A 22,056-nucleotide genomic window follows, 5' to 3' on the forward strand; every position below is an offset into this window, starting at 1 on the left:
TTAGGCCTACGGTTTGCTTAAATACGGTCCCCTGGCGAGTGCTTCCAACTATTTCGGGAGATAAATTAGTTTCTTTTTTATTTATTATTGTATATATATTGTATTTTTTATATCCTTCAAATTTTTGAAAATAATCATTTATATAACTTTGGTTAACATCCATCTATAAAATTGGCAACATAACATCTAAAATAAAATATTCTTTTCATTAATACACATGATAATTCATAATTTATGGTAGTCAAATAATTCTTGAGGCTTTTGATCGGATGAATTTTGACCCGTACGAGTTTTATGACTCATTTGAGCAGGATTTCAATGATCAAAATCTTTTTAAACTTCAAAAAGACTTATTTTAACTTAGGCATCATGCCTCATCCCAAATAAAATATTTGGATCGCATCATCACAGAGCAACAAATGGATCGATGCATGATGTATTGACTAATTTATCTTGCATGAACAAACACGGAACTTGTAATTAATTAATTAATTCCTTACAAAAAATATTCTTACGAAAAATAATGATCAAGTTAGCTTTATATCAACAACCAAAATGGGCGTAGCAAACTCTCAAATTATTTGTTTGCTTATCTCTAATTACTAGTTCATAGGCCAACCAGTATCATGCTCAATTTAATTTGGTCAAATTCCAGTCAATATAGCTTCCAATTTGTGATATCATTTGAGCTACCTTGAAGGTTAATTATGATCGTTCTTCTAATTGAGATCCAGCGTCGTTTTGGATGTGATCTTTATTAGTTATAATGATCAAAGACTAACTATGGTAATGTGAAGGCAGATCTTGATCATTCATACTGCATAAGAAAACAATTATAGTCATCTATTTATTTTGTGGCCATGCATAAATTTTGGAGCATTTTGATATAATTTCCTGCTAGTTTAGACCCAATATAACTATTTTGATATCATTTCTCATCAAGTTAATTATAATTTTACTTTGCATTTTTCAAACATAAAAAAAAAAGAAAAAGAAAACTAACGATGCAAGAGAATGCAAATTTATCAATTAGATAATTGAGTGAGTTGGTTGTGAAAACAAGTTTAAAAGACCAAAAATAAATTTAATTATGCTATTTTAACTTTGTGTGGAGAAAAATCATTTAAATTTGTTTTGAATTTAAAATCAGATTTTTTTTAAAATTTGAGAATATTTTCCATGTTTAACCAAAACTGGGATGTTATGGACTGGTGAAAAGAAATTCTTTTTTGAAGAAATTATAATATTTGTTTCTTGAACATGTCATAATGGAATATAACCACTACCCTCTCATAATTATTAGGCTTTGGCTGAAATTATAGATATTGTGGTTAGAAGAGGTGAGACAATTAAATTAGTATTTGTATGATGAGTATAGGTAGAGAAACATATAAAAGTTTTACTAGAAACTATATATGAGGATCTGTATGATTCTAAATTGACTAAAAATATTATTTTATGTTGAACTTAATGATAACTCCAATTTGTATGTGCAAAGCAAAGAGATGGAGAACAAATGTAGTGCTGAAGGGGATGAGAGAAGAACCATAACAAAGAAATGCAAGCAGAAGATTTGTGGATTGATTTGGACAAAGATCAAATAACCAAGTTGTGTCTCTACTTTAGCCATTGTTTGTATGTTCTTAAGCAGCTTGCTGTTTCCTTTCATCTTGAAACAAATGATCTATTATACATCCTACTGATTCATCAGAAATGAACACAAGTGTTCCCTTTTTGATCCAAAACATCTTCCAACTTCTCTTGCAAAAGTGATATTGGGATGAAAAGATATTAATCCAAGAGATGAAAATTTTTTTGGTCTTCAGGCTTACTGATCTTACTAGAACATTAGATTAAACTTGCTGTGATGAACTGATGTCTGAAACAGTTAATTAGGCCATCCAAAATAAGCTGCATACAATAAAGAAAATAACAGAAGTGTTGCAGAATTAGTTCCAACAGATTAATGCATACTTTTGATTAATGATTGTTATATCTTCATATATTATCAACAAGCAAAACCCTTATTCTGGCATTTCTCTGAACTAGGAAATATATTTTTGTATATTAACACATCTTTTTTACTTGTACAAATGGACAACAATGCTGTTCAACCTGCGGAATTCCTAAGACAAATATATACCAAGGATTCATACACTGATTCTGATTCTGATCCTAGTCATAGAGGAGAGAGGTTTGGAGTAGAAAAAGAGGGAGTTACAAAGATTTCTAACGCCACACCTTCTTCAACAACCAGCATGAACATGAAAGCTTGAGTGTTTCAGACACCACACCTTCTTCAACAACCAGACCATGGACCAGTATTGTATGTAGATTTTTCCTCTTTATTCTTTTTGTTATAGATACTGTTTGCATTTTCTTGAATGAAGCAGAACAACTGCTGCGGAACCAATTGAATAATGAGATAATTGAATTAACCTTGTTATATGAGATAATTGAATTAAATAATTTAATAATGAGATTAAAAAAAACCTTGTTATATGTCTTACATCAACAATAATGAGATAATTGAATTAAATAGATTGATAATGATTGGTGAGGATGTATATCCTGTCGGATGCTTTTAAGGTATACTCTATAGTTATTGTATAGGTTGTATGTAACAAAAGAACGAATAATATGAACACTAAGTCATGAAAACCCGTTGCCTCCGTTTATTGAAATCTTTCTCTTATTGCTTCTATCTTCTTCAACAGATCTGCGGCCTTTACATCGGTGCAACCTAACTATCACGTCTTTGACTGCATTCCGAAGCATTATCCAAATATCCAATCCACCTGCAGCAACTTGAAGAACCCCTCACTGCTTCAAACACTCGACAGCCTCACATGCAAGATTGCAAACCTGGCTTTGGATGCTTCGAGGAGAACGATTAGCTGAACAAGTTGGCAACCCTCAATAATTTGTCTTCCCTGACGGAGCCCCCTTGCAGAGATGTTTGACAGGAAATGGCAGATCTCACTGTGCTAATGGAGATACAGATGATAGTCCACTCCATTTTGCCCTGGTCCTATTTGTGCATCGCATGTGAGAGCAATAAATGCCAAACACTGTGGATTTGTATGAAGCTGCAGCAGAAATCAATTGTCCTACCTCATGAGTTCATGTCTTTTTCATGGAAAACATCATCCAACATCAGATGTGTATTTTAACTTTGAGTTCCCCCTCATCAAAGCACTCTGACGTCAATAAGAAATGCCAATATGATACAATAAACTCTCAGAAAAATGCTGCGTATATAATCCTTGCCTGCCAGTGATATCTATGATCCACCATTTGGCTCATTCCAAGCATGTAGAAGCATGACCACGTGATATCATACCCCACATGAATCACAGGTCACAAAAATCGATGTGCATCAGAAATAAACAAATCATTCTCATCCTTAGACTGTTAGTTTCTGTAGCTCTTTCCCTATTAATGACCAATAATACATCATCACCTTACGGTGGAGAATGATTTAAACATGTTTGGGTGTATTGTACGAACAAGAAAAACCTGAAGCTTGAAGGTCCTGTGAAGATTCAAGCTCACAAGTCATCAGAGTTTATCTTTTGGTCTGCTACAGTACAGCCTGTTTCTGCATCCCCGTGGAGCTGAGGAGCAACTCGCCATGATATAAAATCGGCGGAGGTGTTGTCATCTGCAGGTAAACAGGTCCGGAGGCTGCAAGTGGTTCGGCTTGACGTAGCAAGCAGTGGCTTTTTGTTCTTCCATGGCCAGTACGGATGACCTCAAACCCTGGACGAGGAGGAAGACGACCTTCCGCTTGCACTTATCTGACACAAGACTCACACGCAGAATACAATCATAAAGAGGTGTGGGGGGATTCGATAAATCAAATAAATATATATGTGAATCATCATCACATGAATCAGAAACATTAGTAGAGGGGGATTCCATTATAATCTTCTCGAGTCATGCTAAATAACACGGTGGAGAAGCCATGCTACGGAGTGCCGTGCTCGTCTCGTTGGTGAGTTCCGACCGGTGCGCGTGGCCCACGTGTCCCGACTCGTCGCGCCAACCACGTGCGACTCGGCCGCGTCCCACGTCGCTGCGACAACATCTGTGGGCCGGGCCCACCGCATCAGAACCGTCCGTCGGCGTGGCCGTGAACGCACTCCGGCGCTCCCTGATTCGCACACGTGGCGACCTTTTGTTCTTCCCCCCTCGCTCCTCGCCGAGAATACCGCGTGCCGTCTGTCTCTGACGCCAGCCGTCCATCCTTTGATAAGCATGAATCGAGAGGTCCCGCCGTGCCGATTGATCGCCGGGACCAACGCGACCTCGGTAAGCTGCGCTAGTAATGCTAGCGTGTGCCGGTCCGCCTCCCGCCTATAAAGGGACCGCGACCTACTCGTCAATGCGATGGTCGTCTACCCGTCCAGGTCGGCTTAATCGGCTCGCCGTTGACAGGACCTGGGTGGAAAAAAAGTGGTTGGTGGTTATATTTTTCCGGTGTAGTACACAGAAAGATGTCGTCGTCGGCGGCTTGGATGGAGCCGAGCTTGGACGTGGACAAGCTGAGCCACGAGATCTTCTCGATACTGGAGAGCAAGTTCCTCTTCGGATACGACGAGCCCAAGCTCTTCCTCCCCTCAACTCCCGCCACCATCGCGGCAGCCGGCAGGGTTCGCGTCCTCTCCATCGACGCGGCCGACGGTGCCCTCGCCGGCGCCGCACTCGTCCGCCTCGAGGCCTCCCTCCGCAAGCAGTGCGGCGACCCCGCCGCCCGCGTCGCCGACTTCTTCGACCTCGCTGCCGGATCCGGCGCTGGGGGCGTCCTCTCGGCCCTCCTCTTCACCCGCGGCCCCGACGGTCGGCCACTCTTCTCAGCCGCCGAGGCCCTCCGCCTCCTCACCAAGCACCGCCACCGCCTCTCCTCCGGGGCCCAGCGGAAGGGCATCCTGCGTGGCATCCTCGGCCGGTCGGGCGGATTGTTCCGGCGTGTGTTTGGGGACGCAACGTTGCGGGACACCCTCAAGCCGGTGCTCATCCCGTGCTTTGACCTGGCGACGGCGGCACCCTTCGTGTTCTCGCGGGCAGACGCCGTGGAGGCGGACGGCTACGACTTCCGGATGGGGGAGGTGTGCGCCGCCACGTGCGCGGACTCGTTGGCCGGGGCGGCGCCGGTGGACATGCACTCGGTGGACGGGCGGACGCGGATCCGGGCGGTCGGTGGCGGGCTGGCGATGTGGAATCCCACGGCAGTCGCCATCACCCACGTGCTCAACAACCGTCAGGAGTTCCCCGCCGCCGCCGGGGTGGAGGACCTCCTCGTGGTTTCACTCGGCGGCGCGGATTCCGCGGCCTCACCCAGGAAGGCAGTGCGCAGGCCGACGTCGGCGGTGGAACTCGCGAGGATCGCAGGCAGTGCGCAGGCCGACGTCGTAAGGACTCGCCACTTAATCCAGCGTTATTTCTTAGTCGCATTAAGGCACAGCATCGCATAAAGACTAAACTATCCTTCGCAAAGGTCGCTTGTGACAGTGTAGTGTTGGGCACTTCGGTTATTTGCTGTAATCATTAAACTATTCTCCTGTTCATGGCAGGTCGATCAAGCGGTGGCGATGGCGTTTGGGGAGAACCGGGCGACGAACTACGTACGGATCCAGGTATGGAGTACGGAACTCAGATTTATCTAAACACCCCTATCAGGGGGCGCTAACTTTGGCGTTCCCTGCGGTGGGTTTCGCAGGGACACGTGGCGGTGCCGGTGACGACAGCGGCGGCGGAGGCGGCGCTGGCGGACAGGGGCGTGGACTCGGCGCTGTTCCGGGGCAGGAAGCTGTCGGAGCGGACCAACGGGGAGAAGCTGGACCTCTTCGCGGCGGAGCTGATCAGGGAGCACGACCGGCGGCGGAAGCGCGGCGACGCCCCGACGGTGGCGATCAAGCCCTCGACGCCGCCCTCTCCGTGCTCCTCAGAGTCGACAACATGGCCTGCAATCCTTCTCCCTGTTCAAGAACTCAGAAATTAAATAGGAAAACTAAATAGAAAATTTATAATACTTCCGTAAGAGAAAACCTTTTCTTTCAATTTTTTAGAATGTAATTATGGTCGTGATTTTTTTTAGTTTATTATAATTTCATATGACCCATAAAAATATGTGTCAGTGATCTTTATGCTATGATCGAGATGTCAGCACGGCTTCAAATTCTGGATGTATAAGGTTATGCATGTGGATACTTGATAGTAGGAGCGAGCGTCGGGTCGAGTTGAGTTTAAGACTCGTCTCCTGAGTGTGGTTTTCTCCTTTAGCATTGGCTTGTTTCTTCGTCGTTAAGCTCCTGCACGTAGATCGAGGTTGGGAGGAGGATTTCTGACTCGATCAAATATTAAGTTAGTGTTGTGTGAAGTAAGAGGGAGTTGAATACTCGAAGTCCTCCCCCATACGCTGATCAAGGGGTCGGCTTTTATACCTGCGAATAAAGGTCAGTCATACGTGATCTTTTAATGGTGACCGACTTCTTAAGCGACTGACTTGTATCTTCTATGAGAGTGTCGACCGACCTGCATGGATTCGCACAACGTGACGCCGTTTCAAGCTTTCGGAAACAGCTTTATGCTATGCGATGTCATCTCGTACGACCTCGGATAGTGTAAGAACGAGCACCTGTCCTATTCAAGTTCGAGATGTCATGTCGACATAATATATTATATTAGTCCTGAGGCTCCACATTGGCACTGACATGACGGCTGATTGTTACCGTAGGGGTGATACCAAAATATGCCTTATCAATATGTAATTTCATATAATCCATACATTGTTAATTCATACATGTATAAGATTATCCAAAATTTTTCAGGTATCTATAATATTATGATTATATGAAAGGGAATATACGAAAATTATCATTCTTTTGTGAGTAGCAAATTGGTATACCAGAGACTAATGTGCTATTATTATACACTATATCTCACCCTGTTTAATTGGAGTCTGAAATATATTTAGACAGAAGACTCTACGTTGAGTGGGATTACCATTTGTTGTTTCCAAAACAAAACTTGTATTTTTAGAATTTATCAATATATTTAAATAATATTTAATATGTCATGACAAAATATAAATTATCGCATGTAGTGGCTAAGGTTCCCTCGTAAGTTCATCTCAAGTTAAGGTATCAAAAGTTTGGATGGTGAAGTCTAGACCTTATATAATTTTGTTGCAATGTATCGACAAAGTCCATTTAATATTTAAATTAGTATAGATTTAAAAGTTCGATCAAATATCGAATTAAAAAATGATAATTAATCAGTGTCTTGAAATGATACTTAAAATATTTTATAATGTATATGCGTCAGAGTTGAGATTAAGATTAATATTGAAAATACTTATCAATTTAAGAGATATGGTCATTATGATCATTAAATCATGTATATGCACACCATCCCAATATCAATATGGCCATTAAATTGTGTATCAAATCTAAGAAATACGAAGCAACAGTTTATCGAGTTAGTTTTTACTGTCAACACTACATGATACCGAATGGATCCTTTGATTGATTGATAACAAATTGTTAGCCTAGTAGATACAGCCCACGTGTCATAATATGTCTACTAAGGGGAGTTAATGTACCGATAATTGTCCACGTGTCATATTAATCTTGTCAAATTAATTTTAAAAACTAATGTGAAGATAATTAACGAGGTGAAAGTGACGTGCGAATGGGTTCCGCACGTGCGGAAGACCCTCCAGCAAACTCAGGACGGAGTCGTTGTCGTACGTGCGAACTCTACAAACACAGTAACACAACATTTTTGCCAAGGCGAGCATTCCACAGCACGTGTGCATGCATGTGAAGCGTGCCGTGACACAACTCCGTCCTGTAAGTTGGCCTCTGAGGACAGCACAGCACAGCACAGCGTGTTAATTTGTTAATAATCTATCATTAAAACAAAATACAATCAATCTGATACAAACACAATCATCTAAACTTATGGGAAAATACATCTATTGCAAATACAAAAAATAAACTTAGGTAGTTTTTCATAATTGTCCAGATTCACAGTATTTTCTCTTATTATTTGGCTACTTCAAACATCATAAAAACAAGTTTTCTCGGGAGGAATTCCCTTTCTTGGACTCCCTAACGGCAAGTTCTTCCTCCTCCCATATTTATCTGAAAAGAAAAAAAAGAAAAAAAAAAAAACCTCACATTGGGTTGGGTAAAATAAGAGATATAGATTTCGATTAATTATGCCAATACAAATTAAAAACAATAAATTAAAGGAATCTAAAGGCTCGTTGTTTTAAGATGACGTGGGAAACATAATTTTAGAGAGAGATTATTTTCATAACTCGAACCATAATTATACTATTATACTATAACTCTCTAAAAATTAAAAGAATAATCACATGCAATCATCACCTGCGCTTGCTTCTGTGGGCATGGCTGGCTGATGCCTTCACTCACACAAATGTACACCAAGATGAAATGCTCCTCTGGATATCCAAAAGGAAGAACTATCGGACATGTCACAATATATATGTTATTAGATAAGTCACTATTGGTGTTGTCACAATATACATGTGTGTGTCACTGTCCAAATGAAAATTGTATGTGATATAATTATCATAATTTATGTTCATCTTCTTCCTAACTTGTGACCTTTGCACACTCAGATGTACATACATTGCACTATTTGACAGACCCCACAGCTACTTCCCTTGAGCAGTGAGACAAAACTGGAATGCTACTTATTTGGACGAATGATGAATCATTGAGATGATAAAAGGAAAAAAAAAGAAACCAACCTTTTCTATTTATGTATTGGTCTTATTGGACCGAACAGAAGTCGCAAAAAAAAAAAATTCTTTGTCAAACAATGAACTAAGTAAGATCAGTAAAATTTAATGGTATAATAGCAGATAAAACTTTTCGAACTACACCAAAAAATCTCAGAGGCAAATTCTTTCTCTTAGCCTCTATAAATAGCAAAAACATATTATTGAAAAATATAATTTTTATCTTCTATCTTCTATCATGGTATCAGAGCCATTCTTGCCTTAGCAATATCTACTCTCCTTTAAGACTTATCACGAGCTTGGATGGCCGTAGCTCGTTCTTGTTGGAGCGAAGCATGTCCAGGGCATCATGAAGCTACAGGAAGCACTTGCCCTTGACCTCCGATGACATTGATTTGAAGTGTTTCTACATTGTCCACTCGTTGTAGCCACATCTTTCTACCGTTGTATCTTACCGTCGAACTCCTAATTTGCCACTGAACACCTACGCTGCTTCTCGCAAGCCTCTGCATTATCCTCTCTTGCCATACAAACCACTTTGACAAACATTTGTCACTGGAGTATACCTTCGATCCTGTCAGACGAGCCTCCCATGACACTGTCTAGTTCCTCTCCTCAAGATCTATACTCTATAGCTACTCCAATTCAGTAATTGCCCATTTCCTCCATTACAACTCCATTCCCTTCTTCTCAAGTTTCCCCCATTGATGAGACAATACATTTAAAAACACAACTATTGTCTTTACCTCCTTCTAGACCTAGTGACACTGAAGTACCTCAGCCTAACCTAGCCCGTGTCAATGACTCTCCATCGCCTATACTAACCACACAACCTCACAATCCCATAGCCTCTAGACATCCAATGACAACACGCTCCAAGTATTTTCAAATCACGTCAAGTCCTTGATCTACATACTATTATAGAATCCTCACTTAAGACCATTGAACCCACCACGTTCACTCAAGCCCAAAAATCTTCACACTAGCGTAAAGCAATATGTGAAGAATATGATGCCCTCCTTCATAACTTAACATGGAACCTTGTACCCTTTCATCACACATAAAACATCATCAGGTGTAAGTGGTTTTTGAAATTAAGCGGAACCCATATAGATCAGTTGCCAAATATAAAGTACGTCTAGTTGCCAAAGGGTTTCATCAATGACCTGGTGTTGATTTCACTAAGGCATTCAGTCCCATTGTTAAACTTACAATAATCCGACTTATCTTGAGTTTTGTCACCACTAGAGACTGGCAATTAGGATAATTGGATGCTAACAATGCTTTTTTATAAAGGACTCTAACTGAAGATGTTTTTATGTAGTAATCTCCTGGTTTCATCCATCCTCAATATCTAAAGCATGTTTGCAAACTATAAAAAGCTATTTATGGATTTCATTAAGCTTAAGAGCCTAGTACACCGAACTTAGTTTATTTTTTACTTCAATTAACTTTATCAACTCCAAATACCTCGTTATTTCTACGGTAACAACATGAAAGCACAATATATCTTTTAATGTATGTGGATAATATTATTGTCATGGACAATAATCCTATAGAGATCTAGGCATTCATTAAGCAATTGATAGATTGATTTTTCCTTGAAGATATAGGAACCTTGAGCTACTTTTTAGGAGTGGAAGTAACATATACATCTTCAGGTCTCTTCCTGTTACAAAGAAAATAAATGCAAGATTTATTATCAAAGACAAACATGTAAGATACAAAAGAGGTTACAACTCTCCTCTCTACTAGTGAATCCTTAAATTATATGATGCAAGTTCTACTATGGAACCTACTCAATACCGACAAGTAGTTGACTCCTTACAGTACTTAGCTCTCACCCATCCAGACATCTTCTTTGTGGTCAATAAATTGTCATAATTTATGCAGCGACCATCTACTACGCACTGGTTTGCAGTCAAACGAATCCTGTGATCTCTTAAAGGAACCCTCAATCATGGTCTCTTTCTTCGTAAACACTCTCAACTTCATCTCCATGCTTTTGCTGATGCTGATTGAGCAGGAAACTTTGATGATAGAACATTCAAATCGAGGTATATTGTCTTCCTTGGAGCTAATCCAATCAGTTAGAGTTCTAAGAAGCAAAAGACAGTCGCACGGTCTATAACTGAAGCTGAAGAACTTAATTTGATCATAAATCTACTTAAGGAACTCAACATTGACTCCTCTCTTACTTCTAAAATATATTATGATAATGTCGAAGCTACCTACCTATACGCCAATTCAGTGTTCCACTCTCACATAAAATATATTGCTATCGACTTCCACTTCGTGCGAGATCAAGTTATCCGACATTAACTGCATGTTTCTCACATACATATGACTGATCAACTAACAAACTAACTCACGAAGCCTCTCATCCGTAAACTATTTTCATTGCATTGGTCTAAGATTGGTATTTTGACAGGAGTATCATCTTGCAAGGGTATGATAGAAGATAAGATTTCCACAACTGAAAAATATAACTTCTATCTTTTATCTTGTATCTTCTATCATTTTATAGGTTTTAAAACTATATCTGAAATGAGCCTTTAATAATAATTCAATAATTTAGGATGTTTAATGAATAAAATCCATGAGGATAAGTAGTAGATCGAAACTATGCCTTTTGATTTGTAGGAAGAAGGAATGCCATAGAGTGGTATGGATCATAAATACATAAGAGAATTTTAGACGCATGTGTACACATTAATTAATCACATTATATTCCATCCCACGAGGGAGATAAATATCACCAATCACCGATAGTCTTTTGGCACTTATTTTCTCTTTGATTAAAATGAGGTGACATATTTCAATTCTTTAGTGAAGATAATATATATGGACAAGATTAGAACAACTAATGTGCATGTCGTGACTCTTTTATATTGTAATTTTATTGTGGTTCCATAGTACCAAAGGAAGTCAAAGTAAATGGCAAAACTATTATCTTCACCAATAGTTTTATATTATAATTTTATTGTGGTTCCATAGTACCACAGGAAGTCAAAGTAAATAGCATTTTAAAGTGTCAACATTATTAATATTTCTTTTATTATCATTAAAAAATTATTTGACTTAAATATGTAAGTCCATATTTTGTCTCAATAATAATATAAAAGCCATCAATCTCACAAGTCAATTATATGATAAGAAAATAATAATATTTAGAATTTGATTAAAATGATTAGTCTTCTTATGGATCAGCCATGCGGAAAAGTGAAAGTGACTCGAGTTGACAAGAGGGGAGCAAGGTAGAGCACCAGACTTTTGGATGAGAAATAGATGACTCACAAACCTTCCTCGTGTAGCAAAAACTGATGTTTGATTTTTTTTAACAGCTAAGCTCGATTTTGCTGATAGCTAAGTTAGATAATATTTGAGATGAATAATATGAGATGAGAGAGTCCCATTACTTAAGTCACAAAAAAAAATTCTTTCTAATCATCTTTGAACAAATAAAATAGCTATTTTGACATGACGAATCACGAATAAAATAACTAGATGCCGGAATGATAAAAAAACTAAACTTAACTCCCCTTATTTGACTTTTTTCATATTTAAAAATATGAAAGGTTCCATCGAGAAATAGAACTAAACCTAACCCAAAGGGTCGAGAAACTCCACGCGAGTCATCTCTGACGATGAACCAACAATTCGAAATATTTTTCTTGCGTATTCTCGATGAACTAGCATTTATACATAGATCCCATTACTCAAGTCATAGAAAAATTTTTCTAATCATCTTTGAACAAATCTTATACAACTAATCACGAATGATCAATTTTATTCAGGTTAGATATTAATTTTAATTAAAGATAAACTAATAATCATGTTTTTATTCTTGAAAAAGAAAAAAAAGAGAAAAATCCAACTTGCACTTTGTGGTTAGCTTTTTCTTGAAGTCAGATATAGTATAGTCAAATATAGCCGACAGCGAGACGATTGATTCGATTCATCAGCCTGGTTCGGTTGAATTTGAACCCGGTTTGGAGCCAAAGTTTCAGCGTTTCAAGCTTGGTCAAATTTCAGCAGCGGGCAACCAATAATTAATTTACGTATTGATTCCTCCCAAATGATTGATTTTTATAATGGTTCATCTCCCATTTCAAATCACCTTTAATACATTATCTCAAATGCCCTTTACATAGTATAAAAACGTTTTAGAACAATTAAAACTTTAATGTATTTTCTAATTTAAAATACCTACTTCCAATCATGATGAATAGCGATTAATATACATACATATGGGATTTCAGTATTCTGAGGGATATATATATATATATATATATATATATATATATATATATATATATATATATATATATATATATATATATATATATATATATATATATATATATATATATATATATATATTGAAAATGTTGAAAAACCGTCGGGTGCTCCTCTGATCTCCACTCGCTCCTTCTTTAAGTCTCCTCGTTCGACGGCACCTCCTACTCCTCCTCCTCTGCCTGCTTCCGCCGCGTGCATCCACCCCAGCCCCGCATACGGACGCCGGAAGCCTCCGCTAGCCATATCCCGTGGATCCCTTGGAGAACCGAATTGGTGTTGCCTGATCCGTTCCTCCTCTTTGCGTTACTAGTTTCGGGATCGTGGCGGGTCGGAAAAGTGGGTGCGGGAGTTCGCGGAGGAGCTTAGGTGATAGATTCGACTGGTCGAACTTTCGAAGGTGACTTCCGCATCTGGGTTTCTTGTTCTGGTTCAAAGTCTCGTCCTTTTCGTCATTTTTCCTGCCAAGAAACGTTGGGTTTTTGGGGCAAAGATTGTTCTTTGTCATCTCCGAGTTGTGTTCAGATGGATACAACAGATCTGGAGTTTTTTCTTTCTCATATTGATTTCAATTTGTTTCCCTGTTGTCTGAACTCTGGTAATTTTATATGACTGCTTTTGCCAAAAAGGTGAAGAATTAGTTTTTTTTTTTGCATAAGAGAGCATTGAATTAGATTATTGTGACAATTCAGTATTGTAGATATCCGTCTTGTTCAAGTAGTTGCTGATCAAAGGTTTGGAGAAGTACTTGATAGAGGTGTATGGACATTTTATACGATGATGACGATTAAGTTTTGCCTCGTTTTGTTGATTGCTTGAAAATCTAAACTTTTACCTTCTATGTACTTTTCAAGTAACTCTTGGTAATTTTTTATTTGTTTATGTTGACTTTTCTTTAATGTAATTAATGTAGCCTTTTTCTATATTGGGAGATCCAAGAGGAAGAGAAAAAAAGAATGAAAAGAATAATAAAGAAAGAAAGTGAGGGAGTTGAAGTCTTAGGTTTGGTTAACTGAGGGGTGCAATGGAAGCAATCAGCTGTCGTGTTGCCTTTTTTTTTTATTTTTATACAAGCTATCCCTCATTTATGAAAAAATTCAACCAATAAAATAAAATGAAGAGGAGGGTCAATTAAGTCTTGTGTCAGATGCTTGCAGATAAAAACAAAACCAAAATAAGTATCTTAGGATTAGCAAGGAAAAAAGTTCAAGAAAAAGGAATACACAATATCACATATTAAAATCATAAAAAGAAAAAAGTTCAAGAAAAGCAAGGAAAGAGAACTATTTTTGTTTCTAAAAATATTTTTCATTAAGTAGGGATGATCCTTTTGATAATTGATCAACTATATCAAGGTATATTACCTACCATAATATGGAAAAGCCCATTTTCTTCGACAAAAGTAATTGAGAACTTCAGAATCATCAAATTGATTGGAACCATTTGATTGAATGAATCTCTGCCCAAATGAAGTGAAGAGAACTGGAAAGCGGAGATAAATTATGAGTAATCCCTTTTTTCTTCTTTATGTAAAACTTTCTCTTCTCCATCTCTCTTTAAATTGGTCCTGGGCCCAAAGACAGAACTCCCTTTTTTGTCTTCTCTAATTGTTCTACACTTCTTTTGTCTCCTTTAGCAAGTTTCGGACAGAGTTGTATGTGCATGTAACAAGTTAGATCTCTAATCCTAAGTAACTCAGAACCTATCTTTTGGTTAATAAGAAAAGATGGTAACAAATACTTGAGGTCAAAACAGTGAACTAACTAAGATGGCATGAGCATTTGCAGTGAGATTCAGTGAAGGTCTTTAAGACTAATTTAGCTAGATAACTTGTGCCAGAGGGAAACATTTCTGTTCATGTGGATGAAAGTTGTGGAGAAATCTTGGCATTGCATGTAGTGAAGATATAGCATTGATTGGGGAAGATTTGGTAAAGCTGATTGTTAGTCTGGAACATGTTGATGAATAAGCTTGTTGGTATCAAAATTCAGTCATCATTTCTTTTGGTTCAGAGGATCTTGTTTCTGGTAAGTGAATAAAAGCATATGCGTAGCTGTTGCATATAGTTAAACTAATTATTGCTTCAAAGTGAGTGCACATTTTCAACGAGAACTATTCCAAGTGAGATATTCAATAAGTACTGGCCTTTGATGTGATCTTGAAGTGCAATTTTGCTTGAGCGTATAGTCTGGTGATGGTTGGTTGGATCATGTTAGATTGTTTGCTTGGTGTCGTGGTTATTGATCTTGTTCATTTGGATAGGTGAGGTGCAGCTTCTTGAGGTAGCTAAATGAGACTACTTTGAGCACACTGAGACTGCAATACCAGTATTTGAATACCTAAAATCAAGACAAGTCTCGACAAGTGAATTATATTGTTTTTGTTGGAAGTTGATGTTTTGACTTTTGATTGTCACCACACTGGCAAGATGCAAAAGCTTGAATCAGTTAATTGGTGTGTGACGATCAATCAATCAAAACATGCAAAATTCTTCCTCACTCGTATCTACTTTTGCAGGAAACTTTTCATTCATATAATCCAACATTCAACAGACACAGGAAGATCTAGTAGTTGGTTTTTCCAGGATGACTTGTTGCTCTTGCATGTTCAGAAGGAAAAGAACTTCATGTCAGCATCATGATCAACTCAATGAAGGTAGACATGGTGTTTGGTGGATTAAATGTGATTTAACTTAATGTTTATTTGCCTTTTATTGAATATCTATTTGCCTCTTCTATTGCAAAATTCTACTCCACCTTTCGGTTAAGCTATATATTTTATCTAGATATTCCAGGAATTGAAGGTGTAAATATCTACACTTACAAGGAATTGAAAATTGCCACTGATGATTTTAGCGCTGCTAATAAAGTTGGAGAGGGAGGTTTTGGTTCTGTATACAGGGTAACTTTTTTATACTTTAAAGTGGATTAATGCTATTAATTTTATAAACAATCCTCACTAAATCGGATCATTGATGTAGGGAATTCTTAAAGATGGAACAGTTGTTGCTATAAAGGTGCTATCCTCTGAGTCGAAACAAGGAGTGGGGGAATTTCTGACTGAAATTAAAGTGATCTCTGGTATCATCCATGAAAATCTTGTCAAGCTGTATGGTTGCTGTGCTGAAGAACCTCACAGAATACTTGTTTACAACTATCTTGAGAATAACAGCATTTCACAGACCCTTCTTGGTAACATAATCCCTGTTTATACTACAAAATTTGAATTTTGTGTACACTTGAGGGTGGTCATATCCCATGTTGTTTTGAATGCATCAAGATGTGCTGGTTCTTGTCATCTTTCAGGTTCCAACCGTGGTAACATTCAGTTCAACTGGAGGGCACGAGTCAAAATTTGTATTGGTGTTGCTCGTGGACTTGCATTTCTCCACGAAGAGGTCCATCCACATGTGCTTCATAGGGATATTAAAGCAAGCAATATTCTTCTTGACAAGGACCTCACACCCAAAATTTCTGATTTTGGTTTAGCTAAACTTCTGCCATCAAATGTGACTCATGTCTCCACCCGTGTTGCTGGGACATTGTGGGTCTTCTTGCCTCTTTTAACTTCACACGATCTAATTCTTATCTGAAAATACAAATGCAAACTATTTTTCATGTGGTTTATCACTGTTGAGTGCAATTCATGATATCCCAAATCGAGAACTTGTAACTGGACTTTGACCCTGCAGCATGGGATCTACAATAGTTGGCTACATAACAATAAAAGGCCTGAAACAACAATGTCCATGTCATATTGCTTGTGTACTTATATGTATACATTTTTTTCTTTTTCAAGTCTTAACTTTTGTCCTCTGCAGAGGTTATTTGGCACCTGAGTATGCAACTCGTGGACAAGTGACCAAGAAGTCTGATGTTTACAGTTATGGTGTTCTTCTGCTAGAAATAGTTACTGGCAGATGTAACACCAACACAAGGTTACCTTTTGAAGATCGATTTCTTCTCGAACGGGTAAGGAAATTGTACATTAAATATAAATTAACTGATGATTATATGACATAAATTGTAAGTTTTTTTTATTGTATATGTAACATCATTTGTTGCTGAAAGCCTGAAACTGTTTTTTTTCATTGCATCAATTTTTTTGTCATGGCCTAGCATGCAGTGAGTTGCAAACAAGGTCGAAAACATTTAATATACATTGCACATAATTTTCATGAAGATATTTCAATCTTGGTGATAATCGTAGACTTCTACCTAGTTGTTTGATTAATTGTATGATAAATTTAAGCATCTCTGTAGAGTCTGCACAAAATTAAGTTCAAACTTTAAATTAACAAAGATGCTTATTGTGTAAAATTACTGTTCCCTTCCCCTCCAATCCTCAAATGGGTTTTGCTGTTGTTCAATGCTAAAATTGATAGGTAAAATCAACTGTAAAGAAGGCTGTTGACTTAAATTCACACGTCAGGAGAAAAAGCTGTGCTCAGAAACAAATATATTCCAAGTTCCTTTTTCTTTATCTAATGCTATTATGAATATTCAAGCAATAAACATTGAATAGTGTTAACTTCATGTGAGACTAAAAATAATCGAGAAACCATGTTTCGTTTTAAAAGGAAGAGTAATGCAGATGATGTAGTGTATATGACTACTGTCATCTTCAATGGCATGCCGGAGTTTCATAAACTTAAGAAAACCAAATTTCTCACCTCAAATGGCATCACAAAGTCATATTGTGAAAATGAGTATGAATTGGAACCCACTGATTGTATGTTTCTAGTAGGTTGAAATGTTCCACTAAAGATTAAAATACTTAATCAACTTCTATCTTGATTTGTGGCCTTTATGTTGGAACTTCATAAACTTAATATAACCAACTTTCTCTCCCCAAATGTATCACAAAGCCTATCCTAATGAGAGATATATGAGTTGGAAACCATTGATTTTTTGTCTATAGTAGGTTGAGATGTTCTGTTGAAGATTAAAATACTTCATCAACTTCATCTTGATTTATGACCTTACCAGATAGCATCTTTTGAATTCACAGTACTTTCTCATACTTTCTGTTTTTGGTCTGTTCTCTAAAATGATTGGAGTTTCAGGTCAATTTGACATTTACAATTTTGGATGTTACATCCGGATTTAATCCCATTTTGTTTCTTGTTTTCTATTTTTAAAAATTTCCATATTGCTGCTTACAATCTTTTCAAGGGTAGCTTGTCTAATTAATGTTGTAAGGTTTTGTGATATAAAAGTATATTGTCATCCTTGTTCAATTAGTTTGACATTGGCAGATAGTTCTTTCTTTTACATTTGAGACACGTCTGGTATGCCAAAAGACAATAGTTAAGGGCCATTAATTTAGATATGGTAGATTGCCTTCTCTTTCTGTATATTTTCCTATGCATTTTTTAGTGAGCTTAATGATTCTTACATGCTTTCCCTTTATCGTGTGTGCATATAAATCCAGACATTCAAATTTCAACAATTTGCCTTTTGAAAGATAGAATTGCTCTAGTTAGTTGGATGGGGCATGCTGAAGGATTTGATAAGTTGATTTTGAAGAATATGTACTGGCTGCCCGGAATAAAATTCAATATTTTGTTGTAAAAGCTGACAATGAATTATGATCTGGATCGAAGTTTCAGCTGGGGAAAATGTAGAATTTAAAAAATACCTGCTCCATAGACAAGTAGTTGTACTCACCAAATAAAAAATTCCAATCTACTCATCTGTATTTCATCAAGGCACAAAAAGATAGGAGTGAGGTGTTTGTGTTTAATGGACTTGTAGTGATGGCCATTCTGAGTCTCTGACTAACAGCTAAATTTGGATAAATCTGAATGATATATACAATATGGGAACATCTGTGATTATAAGTTTAGTTTGAAGTTACAGTTAACTTTTGCCTGGAATCCAGAAGCTGATTGGATGGTACTGATGGTGTGAAAGGGAAGTTCAATGCTTTGTTTTCTTTCTTTAGTTTTATAATGATTCAATCATGTATCTAGGCTTGAGAAAGAAATCTGCTTTCTTAAACATAGTATGGAGAAAATAATGGAACTAACATCAACTCTGTTCCGAGATGTGTTTTAATTTACTGCTATCAGTTATTCATTACACATGCTAAAATGATTTTGCATCTTCATTATAAATGAGCTGTTGTAAGTATTTTGTTGATATACATAAGTTTAGAAGATAATTTATAACAAACCATCATAAAGAGTTAATTCATACATGCCATTTGTGGCTGTTTTACATCTGGCAACATGCTTGACAGCTGCATGGTCCCCGGTATTACTAATGGATTTCTCTTCTTGCAGACATGGGCAGTATATGAACATGGTGATCTGAAACATATCATAGACAGCTCTTTGACAGATGACTTGGATGCTGAAGAGGCATGTAGGTTCTTGAAGGTTGGACTTCTATGCACACAAGATGCTATGAAGCTTCGGCCCTCAATGGCCACTGTCATCATGATGCTGACTGGCGAAAAGGATGTGGACTTGGAAAAGATTACGAAGCCTGGCATCATTAGTAATTTTATGGATCTTAAAGTTGGTAGCAAGAAAAAGGCCGATCAAACAAATAGATCTTTAATCATGTCATCCATTCTGGAAAATTCACCCTTGTCATCAGAGAACACTACATCTGCATCTATGACCTTCACAGCAATATCTGAGTGAGACTGAAAAATCAGTGGATATATAAGTTAACAGAGTTCTGAGGTACATAATCATGTAGAATATTGTAATTCCTTTTCTCGAAAGAAAATATGCTTGTTTTTCTATTTGCATCTTATAGATTCTAGTTTATTGTATATATCCGTATCAATTTTGGTCAAAAGAGAACTTTGTTTATGCATTTGTTCGATTGATTTTCTTGGCTAACTGAATGTTTTTCTTTGTTTAATTATAATTTGATGAGAATGTTGAAGTGACACATGATATGGTCCAAATTTTATATCTTCCAAGAGAGCCAAGTGGACTTGCATTCAATAAAAAAATTCCTGATTACATATTTCCAAGTAGAGAATTCAAAATCGGATATCAAGAATTACCTGTATTTATGTGTGGTTCATCATCTAGAAATACTTTTTTGTATGTATATCATACTTTCATCTGCTTCTGAGTGAATAACAAAACCAAGGGTTGCGGAGGATGGTCTTTGTACATCTTCATTGCATGCTTTTGTCACTGAAATCTCACATTGTATTATCTTCTAAAACTTGGTATCTTGGGAGGAGAGAGAGAGGATCAGACACAAAACTCCATTCCTCTTCAATTAATCTTTTTTCGACCTATAGAAGAAGGTGTCATGATTCCCTGTTTCTCTTTTTTCTTATGATTCTTCTGCTAGTTACCTTTACACTTAATGATGTATCTGACTCCTCTCTGTGCCCAGAGAAACAGGGAATCAAGATTAGATCTATCACATGAAGGTGAACAATGTCCTTTTAATTAATTTGTCATTGTTGGTTTGTTATTCTGTCTACATTCTGTGAGTTCACTGTGTCACTATTGATAGTTCAATGATGCCTTTCTCTGGACCACATCAACTATTTCTTAAGCTTTTGACTTGAAATCTGGATTATCTTCTACTGATTTACTGTTGCTTCTTATTCTACACAAAAGAACCTTATCTTGCCTGATTCGATTGTTGGTGAAATATTGAACTTTTGGATCTAGAAAATGTTTTATAGGTGTTATTTTATAGGTGTTATTTGAAAGTTATTTACTATATATCAAAGTCAAATGCTCTAATGCCTTATGCTTGAGAAGTATTATTTACTTTCTTTCTCGTCTCTAATTATTAATAGCTCAATGATGCTTTTCTCTGGACCACATCAACAATCTCTTGAGCTTTTGACTTGAAATTTGGATTGTCTACTACTGGTTTATAATTGCTTCTTATTCTGCATAAGAGAACCTTATCCTGCCTAATTCACTAATTGGTGGGGAAATACTGCAACCTTTGGATTTAGAAAATGTATAAAGTAGATGATGATTGGAAGACAATTCCTATCCTCATAATTATGGGTGTCGTTGGACAGTCATACTGCAAGAATGCTCCATGTTAACCCAAAAAAGTGTGGAGCAAAGCTCTACAATGCTTTGTGGTTGAGAAGGATATTACATGAGCATGAACAACCATATCTTCAGTGATGCTTGCATCTTTCTTCTCTCTTCCCTCATCCATTTTTCCTCTTCTGAGTTTTTGAGGTTAAGGTGGTTCTGTGCATCATGGTGTACAGCTGATTAGCTTCTCCAAGACCCCCGTCCTAGTTCTATACCAAAAGGTACTTTTTGCTGTTGTCCTTTGGCCACCCTGGGCATTGTAGGTAGGTGCCTTTCTCTCAAAATGCCCAATTGGCCTGTTGATCAGAAGGCTGGCTTTCTTTACTTTTATCAAGTCCTTTTGGGTTTATGCCCACCCAATTAACATGACTTGTGTTGGATCTTTGTGCGTTGGCCAGAAACCAAGCCAGGTTGGTTCTCTCTCTTCTGAGGCTGGCATTTTGGGCAGGACATGGTCAGTTTGGTTCCATTGCTCTCAGTGTGCCAGTAGTTCTTGAAGCTCCATTATTTGTCAAGACCATACTCTCTGCTTTGCTCATTATCTACAGAATTGGGACTTGGAAGTGGCTCAGTGGTCCATTAGATTCAGGTGGTCCTGAAAGCTAAGGCTGCATCCAGACCAGGAGGAGGCATGAGCAGGTAATTCCTTGACTGAGAGAAAAGTTACATGCAGAAAAGTGTTCCTAGTGGCCAAATAAACACTTTTATCTCTCTCTCTCTCTCTCTCTCTCTCTCTCTCTCTCTAAGAGATTTTTGTGAAGCATAACAGCATTTCGGTAAGAGTGGCATATGACTTCTAATAGTCATCTTTTATTCAGAGGTAGTTCCTTGACTAAGAGAGAAGTTACATGCAGAAAAGAGTCCCTAATGCACAACAGTCATTGTTATGGAGATCTCTTTGTTCCTCTCTCTAAGAGAGTTTGTGAAGCATAACAAC

The 22,056-nt window shown here is 37.7% G+C and overlaps 2 protein-coding genes across 3 annotated transcripts; both read left to right on the plus strand.

The window, feature by feature from the left end:
* Positions 1-3,684: 3,684 nt before the first annotated feature.
* LOC103969098 (patatin-like protein 3) lies at positions 3,685-6,025 on the plus strand. The gene is made up of 3 exons (XM_009382531.3): positions 3,685-5,414; positions 5,577-5,639; positions 5,723-6,025. The coding sequence occupies exons 1-3, from the start codon at positions 4,500-4,502 to the stop codon at positions 6,002-6,004; spliced, it is 1,260 nt and encodes a 419-aa protein (XP_009380806.2). The 5' UTR covers positions 3,685-4,499; the 3' UTR covers positions 6,005-6,025.
* A 7,140-nt stretch (positions 6,026-13,165) lies between these two features.
* LOC135596494 (cold-responsive protein kinase 1-like) lies at positions 13,166-19,918 on the plus strand. Of its 2 annotated transcripts, none has more exons than XM_065088541.1 (7): positions 13,166-13,475; positions 15,593-15,730; positions 15,861-15,976; positions 16,056-16,266; positions 16,381-16,618; positions 16,896-17,046; positions 19,362-19,918. In XM_065088541.1, the coding sequence occupies exons 2-7, from the start codon at positions 15,661-15,663 to the stop codon at positions 19,725-19,727; spliced, it is 1,152 nt and encodes a 383-aa protein (XP_064944613.1). In that variant the 5' UTR covers positions 13,166-13,475; positions 15,593-15,660; the 3' UTR covers positions 19,728-19,918. The 2 variants fall into 2 exon arrangements, with proteins under 2 accessions (XP_064944613.1, XP_064944617.1); XM_065088545.1 differs by having other exon boundaries at positions 15,870-15,976.
* Positions 19,919-22,056: the final 2,138 nt, after the last annotated feature.

Source organism: Musa acuminata, chromosome BXJ1-2 (assembly GCF_036884655.1).
Source record: "Musa acuminata AAA Group cultivar baxijiao chromosome BXJ1-2, Cavendish_Baxijiao_AAA, whole genome shotgun sequence".
Lineage (NCBI taxonomy): Eukaryota > Viridiplantae > Streptophyta > Magnoliopsida > Zingiberales > Musaceae > Musa > Musa acuminata.